General features: G+C 38.3%; 2 protein-coding genes across 3 annotated transcripts; both read right to left on the bottom strand.

The window, feature by feature from the left end:
- Positions 1–343: 343 nt before the first annotated feature.
- Positions 344–2,365, bottom strand: cimip4 (ciliary microtubule inner protein 4). Its single transcript, XM_021626114.3, has 5 exons — positions 2,255–2,365; positions 1,539–1,594; positions 1,268–1,400; positions 987–1,097; positions 344–708 (listed from the first exon to the last, which is right to left on the bottom strand). The coding sequence occupies exons 2-5, from the start codon at positions 1,584–1,586 to the stop codon at positions 629–631; spliced, it is 372 nt and encodes a 123-aa protein (XP_021481789.2). The 5' UTR covers positions 1,587–1,594; positions 2,255–2,365; the 3' UTR covers positions 344–628.
- Positions 2,366–2,644: 279 nt separating this feature from the next.
- On the bottom strand, positions 2,645–7,854 carry LOC110538025 (SUMO-conjugating enzyme UBC9). 2 transcript variants are annotated; one of them, XM_090193085.1, is made up of 6 exons: positions 7,777–7,854; positions 5,376–5,459; positions 5,071–5,143; positions 3,925–4,034; positions 3,604–3,683; positions 2,645–3,408 (listed from the first exon to the last, which is right to left on the bottom strand). In XM_090193085.1, exons 2-6 carry the CDS (start codon positions 5,418–5,420, stop codon positions 3,345–3,347), a joined length of 372 nt encoding a protein of 123 aa, XP_090049211.1. In that variant the 5' UTR covers positions 5,421–5,459; positions 7,777–7,854; the 3' UTR covers positions 2,645–3,344. The 2 variants fall into 2 exon arrangements, with proteins under 2 accessions (XP_090049211.1, XP_090049210.1); XM_090193084.1 differs by lacking the exon at positions 7,777–7,854 and adding an exon at positions 5,560–5,631.
- Positions 7,855–8,677: the final 823 nt, after the last annotated feature.

Below are 8,677 nucleotides of genomic sequence, written 5' to 3'. Positions count from 1 at the left end.
GTACATTTGAGACTTGTGCACAGATTAAGTAAACATTTTCTTCAATATTACTTCAAAAAGTACTTGAAAAATACTTCAAAGCAGCTACTACAAGTTTCCAACCTAAAAACATTGGTTGATGTGGTAACCACCTAATTGTGGTTTATGTCATCTTCTTCTGTTGGTAAAACTGAATTTACATTTTAAAGTTTCATCTGAATATCGATAGAAACTGGATTAGATTACTAGTTTAACCATATAATCACTTTCAGTGAGTTTCAGTACAATGAGTAGATTTTTTGATGACAGCTATGAATACATCCCCTCAGAAGTAAATGAGCCCTACAATACACAGAACATCAGGTGAAGGTGAAGGATGCTGTTCTGCTTTTATTGCAGCAAAAGAGAGATCATGAACTTGTGTCTACATACAAATTGTTGTTTTAGCATGGGTTGTTTTTTTTACGTTTTGAGAGTTTGTGGCAATGGTTGTGTGTGTGTGCATGTGCAAGTGTGTGCATGACCTAGTGTACCAGAAAGGGTTTGTAAGGGCTTGCATGTAGATATATGTGTAAAAAGAGGTGTAAATTATGTGGAAGGTGCATAGGGGGCTGCGGTGAGGGTGTGAAATGGCCACTGCATCATGGCCTCATTTAGACCCTTTGTTCTCCATTTCCTTTAGCGTCTTGTTCAACTTCTGATTCACAATGTTTCTTTCTGTCCATTTCACTATGAAAGAACAAATAAAAGGAAGGAGAATGAAAAGGGAGTTTGGGTATAAGTGGATGTAGCAAGGATGGGTCGTCATATCATTGGTAGTAGTAATCAAATAAGTGGTGTTTATTTTTAGCTTATTAGCTTTTTATTTAGCTATTATCTAACTTATTATCAAAGCATTTTATGAATAATGTAGCACTATTTGTATTCATAGTACTACTAGGAGCGGTAGTAGTAGTGGTAGTAATAGTTGATATAGCAATAAGTGGCATTAGCAGCAGGTCACCCACCCATGTCATCAGTCCTGCGGCCGTACCAACACTGGGGGTCTGTAGGAGGGGCAGGCAAGGGGTGAACGATGTATGAGTCTTTTACCAGGGACTTCCACACCAGAGGAGCTCCTGGGAAGAATAGAATAGAAACATGGACAGGAAAAGAAAAGAACATGAGCATTAGACAGAGGAACCGTAATCCTTGACTGTATATGTCACAGATAATTCTGTCACAGATAATTCACTTTGGTATCATACTGAATCAGGGATGCCCAACAGTGACCTGGTGCAACACTGACCTGGAAAGATGTTGGTGCGCAGACAGTGTCCCAGGCTGTGGTAGGAGCAGTGGGGAGGGACGAAGGCTGACTCTGTGTCAGTATAGTGAGGCAGAAAGAGAGAAGGAACCTCGGGGCATGCTAAAACTCTCACCTTCAACACACAAACACATGCAGACGCACACAGTTGCAAAAACATAGTTGAGAGCTCTGTAGTGTACATAGGTTGTTGTGGAATACCAAGTTTTGGTATTTAAACTGAATTATTCCATCCCTCTCCTACGCTACTGACCTGCGGCATGTCTCCAACTGTTGTCTCCGGCTGGCCGGTGGAGGTCATTGCCTTGACTAACAAACAAGAGGCGAAGAGGATTCTAGGTAATGTAAGCAGAGAACTGAACTAAAGAATGCACTGCCTGACCACAAATGTTCTTGTTGTTGGTACAGTCCTGTAGGTTTCCCTTGTCAACATTCACTGTCCAGTGTTCCATCAAAAGATGCAGCATTATAAGATCCTTTATAATAAATCTGATGCACAAACATTTGGGAAACCATGAGTCATAAATCAACATCTGCTAATAGAGATTAAAATTGTACTTTTCTCGACTTATAGTAACTGTTTGACAGAGTATTGGCTTTCAAAAGGACTCTTTGCCACTGAAAAGGTTCATTTAAACCCAACAGAAAATTATATTGTGCTGCCCTCCCGCGGATAAGATTACTTCTGCACAGTTGACAGGTGCGTCTACTTTCAAAATCAATAATTTATACAATACAGTAATAGTATTAATAAAATCTTAGCCTAAACCAAAGCTCAAACTGAACCAAACCGGAAAAATGTGACAACCTTATTTTCCTGACATGAATACATTGTAGCTTGGACAGGTGGGCTACGAGAACAATCGTTGGCGCGTTTAATTATCACGTGCCAGGTGCATGGAATAGAATTCCCGAAAGTGAAAATTATATTTTACATTATTTTATTAAAGTTAGCCTAAATATACTTACATCTGTGCTACGATTCAGAGCCTCAGTCACTGTGTATTTTTGCGATCCTGCAGCTAACCTTACCTCAATAAATTAGAGTTTTCTGAACACCACTCATCGTCCAATCAGCGTGAAGAGTAACACGTTATCTGGATAATGATGTCACAATTATACTAAAAGACGCGTAAAACGCTCTGATACAGTAGAGCGCATTACCTGAAATTTGAACTCCATATTCAGAGCTAAAGGTCATTCAATATAACACCACCACAGGGAAATAAAGTTTATAGCTTAATCCCTCATAACAGTTCAAATAAAGTATACCTACTAAATACTAATATTCTGTACATTTACCACACACAGACAATAAAACATTCAACTATCAAAGAGAAAAGGAGAAAGGACAAACAGTTTTGTATTTCCCATTCAATTAACTTTATTTCACAATTCTTACATTTAAAATGTGTTCATTACTTTAATACCACACACAAATATCAACTTGCTAAAACAATAGAAAAAAACATAAGATCCATATGGACCTACATATTTATATTATGTACATACACTCAAGTCTTTGGAGGTAAACCTCTTCAGCTCTCTATGCAGCACACTCTCAGCACTGACATCCATCTTATTAAAGAGACATCCCAATAAAAATCTACAATTAAATTCAATGTGATCAGACATTTCAAAAAATAAGGCTCACTTATTGATTTTCTGTCTGCATTTTGGGGGGTAATTTATTTAAGTACAGATTGTTTCAAAATGATGCATCAGACACTACAATTCGAAATGATTTGTTATTAAATAAGTGATATTTGATAAGACTAAATATCAGGAAAAGTAGCTTCCTGATTTACAGATCACAAATGCAAATGGCGTTTTAGGCATGTGATTTAAGCATGCTTTAGAAGTGAACTAGGCAAAAAGAAATTTGGACAAAAATAATAATTTTTTGTTTTGTTTTAAAATGGCTCTCATGTAGAGTACATTACATTTTTCTCATGTGAAGAAGAACATATCAAATTGTAGATTGATCATTGGATTGGTCCTCTAAGTGCTGCTTGCTGTTCAGTACCCAGGTGTTGTATCAGGCTTCTCAGGCTGAGCTTTATGTGGGGGCAAACTTCTTGGCCTGCGCCCTCACCCTCTTCTCATAGTCCATTCTGTTCTGACTAAAAGAGGAAACAAAGGGGGATTAGTCCATTATAAAATTGAGTATCACTCAACAAGGCTATACTTTTCAGTTTAACTAAGTGGGATTGTGTATGTTTGCAAGTGTCTTATAAAGCACACTAAGAGCCCCTTTGCCTGAATCAATTATACAGTACAACGTTCAAAAAGAGAAAAGTATCTCAACCGAAACTCACCAGTAAATTGTGTAGGCTTCTGCTTGTGCTGGGTCTTGGATGTTGGGTTCATTGAGTAGCTCTTGGATACCCAACAGGATCTGTGAATACAAAACAGATGAAGTCAGCTTTTAGAATGGATTGAAATACAAAACAATGTAGATGAGAAGACAATCACACGACCAGGGAATACCATGCATTGATCCACGTAAAATATACAGTAATTTGATGCCTGTTGAGCCAATGTCGTACATTCCTCCAAACCGGTGAAATCACTGAAGCCTCTCCCATTCTTTATGTCTTTATGTGTGTGTGTGTGTGTGTGTGTATGTGTGTATGTGCCTGTTTGATGGTGATGGCTGGCCTCCAGTCCTTCTCCTCCTCCAGGATGGAAAGACACACCGTGCCAGATGGGTAGACATTGGGGTGGAAAATGGGCGGCTCAAACTTGCCTGAGAGGATATAGAATAGATGATTTCTATTAAAAAGGATTTCTGATGACTTCCTTACCATCGATATCAAAAATGACTAGGGCCTCTGTCATTGCCAACAAAGGGTATATAACAAAGTATTGACAAAACTTTTGTTATTGACCAAATACTTATTTTCCACCATAATTTGCAAATAAATTCATTAAAAATCCTACAATGTGATTTTCTGGATTTTTTTTTCTCATTTTGTCTGTCATAGTTGAAGTGTACCTATGATGAAAATTACAGGCCTCATCTTTTTAAGTGGGAGAACTTGCACAATTGGTGGCTGACTAAATACTTTTTTGCCCCACTGTATATACAGTATGAGAGTAGCAGCTCAAGCAGGCAGCGGCGAGGGGACCTGCGGTGTGAGACATCAGTGACGAGGGGAACAGGAAGGGGAGAGAGAGTTTACCAGCGCAAGTCGACTTGGTTGCTAACTTATTGCTAGTTATTTATCACCTCATCTGATTACATAGTACCTGTCTTGACTGCATCAAAATTAGAGAAACAAGTTAAGTAAGCTAGCTAATGTTAGCTTGGCTAATTGAGACTACATAACTGTGCTTTCTCCCGTTACAACTATTCAGATTATTAAGTACCAGCCTACCTGTTGGCTCCTGGTGTTGTAGCCGGTACTTCTCATTTAACCTTTAGTTCTGTCATTTTAATTCCATCTCCCACTGATTAGCCTAGATATCTCCTAATAACTTGCCACACGGAGGCTCTAGATCTATTGGTCAACAACAACAAGCTACACGCGTCACTCTCCTGAAAGCAAGAGCAGCATGATACAACACCCCCCTTCCCCCGCGCAGGGAGCATGATGTAGACCATCTGAATTCACAAAGAATTTTATGCATTTTTCTTATAACAGAAGCCCCCCCCAATCCCCATTTGTCACTTCCCTGCTGCACTTCCCTATGTAATAATCTTATCAACCAACAAATGGAAATATATCAGACAGTGACATCAACACCTTCCTATTGAGGTAATCATGTGCAGGATTACTCACATTTTGGCGGCGAGGAAGGATAGTCATCTTTGAACAGCATTCTGAGTTTGTATTGGCCTCCCTCCCACAGTGTCTAGAGAATTGAAGAATATAGTCATTACATCCATTAATTGTATGTTTGTAGGGAGTGCCTACACACTATAAAAAACACCTTTAACTGAGAACACATCAGTTTACATTTGTGTTGGCCATTTTTTGATGTACGATAAGAAAGACTATGATATCTGTTTACTCATTCTGACAGACTGCTAGTGATTGTTGGATCTTGTTAGAATAAAAACTACAGAATGTGAAAGTTGACAAACCCCCTTCTTCCCTGGAATGGCGCATTCCCAGTTCATAAGGTTCATAGTGCCATCAGGATTTTTGGTAGGCACAGCAACAAAACCCTGAGGGATAGAGGGAGGAAATAAGTTTTGAGGAACAAGCTTGCCTTCTGCAAATCATCATAACAAGTTTATTTTCATTGTTTGTATGGTAGCTCCTCACAAATGGGTGGTCTTTCCTCCATGCTTTGCGCTCCTGTGACAGTCTACTAAGAGCGATACCAGACATTTCTACTCATTAACACAGTCCTGTGGGGAGACATAAAAACACTCAATTAACTTGGCTAGATAGCTACACATCCTTGTTCTCTAGTGGTTTTGCTAACTAACATTTTTATTGGAAATGTCCAGATATACTATAGTTGGGTTAAGGGTTGGGGAGTAATTGATAACATGTAATCAGTTACATGTAAAACTATTACAAAAAACCTCACTGGTTACAATCAGTTACAATACGAGCAAAAAATATAGTAATCGGATTACAGATACATTTGAAAAACTAGATGAAAAAATATATTATAACTCCTTGGTTTTCTCAATGACATTCAATTCAGTTTTAGTTTGTTCCACCTGAAGGTGTCTGACCACAAGTCAGAGACCACTATGACACACCAAATGTGTTTGATGGATTATTTTTGTCTTCTTCTAATGTCTCTTAAGGCGAACGTAATCCAAAAGAAACTGAAAGTAATCAGATTACATTACTGAGTCTGGGTAATCCAAACGTTACTTTACTGATCACAATTTTGGACAGGAAACTAGTAACACACAGATTACATTTAGAATGTGCCCAGCAGGTAGCCTTGTGGTTAAGAGCCTTGGAACAGTAACCGAAAGGTTGCTGGTTCAAATACCTGAGCAGACTAGGTGAAAAAAACTGTCAATGTGCCCTTAACACCAATTGCTTGTGTAGATCGCTCTGGATAAGAGCATCTGAAAATGGCTAAACTGTAAGTGTAAAATGTTGACTTGCCATTACTCATGAAAACTCATGATTCTTATGACATGAAGTTAACTTGAAAGCTAATCTTCACTAGCTATACAAAATGTCCCTTAGAAATTAAGTGGATGCTGCACCACAAACCCCAGAGGTGCCTTATTGCTATTATAAACTGGTTACAAACTTAATTGGACCACTAAATAGTAATTTGTCATACCTATGTTACCGTCTGATATATCACGTCTTTCAGCCAATCACAAAACATTCAGGGCTCGAACCACCCACTTTATAACTAAATGGCTACAACGTTGAATACTCGTTTCTGATTGGCTTGAAGGGTATTCTAGAGCGTGTAATATTTCCCTAAATTGCATGGTAGAATTAAACGGCTATTTCAATGTTACATGTTCTATTTTAGAGCTGCATTTGAAAGCAAAGGTCGAATTGAAAACATTATTGTCATTGTTGAATTCGATTTCCATATTAGCAAGCTAGGACTAATGGTTAGGTTAGCTAAACTAGCAAATATGTTTGTTTGGTTACCAAGGCAACTACTGTAGCTATGAAGTAAACGTGCTAACTACTTCAGTGGTGTTGAACACATTTCTACCTGCGAATGTGTCCATTTATAGCCATGGTATAAAAGGGATAAATCAACTAGGAGCTCTATGCGTTCTCTGGAAAATAACTCCGTGGAAGGTTACTTCCACTCCGCGCAACACACATTCCCACTTTGACTCTGTACCGGTACCCTCTGTATGTAGCCTCGCTGTTGTTATTTTACTGCTGCATTTTAATTATGTTACTTTTATTTTCTATGTTTTACTTAACTTCTTAAAGTATTGTTGGTTAATGGCGTGTAACTAAGCATTTGAAAAAATTCAGAATGGCACAAATTCCCCGATATCAGGGTACTCATGTCAACGTGTTTGCTTTCAGAGCATATTTGATCCCAAATTACACCTGTTGTATTCGGCGCATGTGACAAATACAATTTGATTTGTTCATTATTTTCCATAGGATGCATAGCCCCTAGTTGATTATCCCTTACATATGGCTCTGGTTATTGATATTGTCAGTAGCTAGTTACCCTGCTAGCAGTCTAATTAGCAACAAATCATCAAACTAGCCAACCAACTTACATCCACCCACCTGTAACCCTAGTTTGCTAATAAAATGAAGTTCGTTTACAGGTAAATTGTTAGTTACTTACCTTACAATTCAAGTGATACTGTCTAGATGGCGTTCGCTTGTTGGTGCTTGCTAACGTTAGCTAGCTAAATTAGCTAGGGGGTGGCTAAAAACAATGAGCTGCGTCGCCTATTTCTTTTTACTATCAAAACTAGCTAAAGCTGCTTACTAATGACGATACTTTCGTGCTAATAATTTGACCAAGTTATTTCCCCTGACATAAATCGATAGATTGAGAGATTTCCTTACCTGTTACCGCATATGCGAATACCTGAACGATAGCATTCAGCTAGTTAGCTCGCTAAAGATAAGAGGACCTCAATTTGTTTATCTCGACATAACCCACAGGCACTTCGCAGGGCACCTTTGATGGACATTCTTTTCGGCCATCTTTGGTGTGGCTTCATCTGGTGTTGTACAATTCTTTTTTGTTATATTATATATCGAAGCTTTTTATCAGTGGTAACCAACCTTTTGAAAGCCGCGATCTACAACTCAGATTTAAAAAAAATAAAACATTATTTAAACGTTTGCCAATGCAACATTAACCAGTTAATTACAGTTATTTAGCAATGAGGTTTGTGCAGTAGGCTATATGCCAAATTCATTGTCCCTGCATATTGGCTATGCTTGAATTGCCCTGCCAATGTTGTTCTTTTCAGAACATTTAAGTGAGCATAACAATTGGCTTTTTTTCCCTTCTGGATATATATTATGGTCAGTCTGAGGAGAAGGAGGAAGCAACGGTGAGGCTGCTTCACACCCGATTCAACATCCCTCCGCCTTCCTTCCCTTCGTTGATCATGCAATATGGCACCTACAGAGATGGTCGCCTCGCTTCGAGTCCTTAGGAAACCATGCAATATATATATATTTTTTTAATGTATTATTTCTTACATGGTTATTCCAGAAAATATGAAGTGTTATTACAGTGCCTTGCGAAAGTATTCGGCCCCCTTGAACTTTGCGACCTTTCGCCACATTTCAGGCTTCAAACATAAAGATATAAAACTGTATTTTTTTGTGAAGAATCAACAACAAGTGGGACACAATCATGAAGTGGAACGACATTTATTGGATATTTCAAACTTTTTTAACAAATCAAAAACTGAAAAATTGGGCGTGCAAAATTATTCAGCCCCCTTAAGTT

The sequence above is a fragment of the Oncorhynchus mykiss genome, chromosome 12 (assembly GCF_057628025.1).
Source record: "Oncorhynchus mykiss isolate SJ-2025 chromosome 12, ASM5762802v1, whole genome shotgun sequence".
Taxonomy (NCBI): Eukaryota; Metazoa; Chordata; class Actinopteri; order Salmoniformes; family Salmonidae; genus Oncorhynchus; species Oncorhynchus mykiss.
This window is presented reverse-complemented; position numbering and strand designations above follow the sequence as displayed.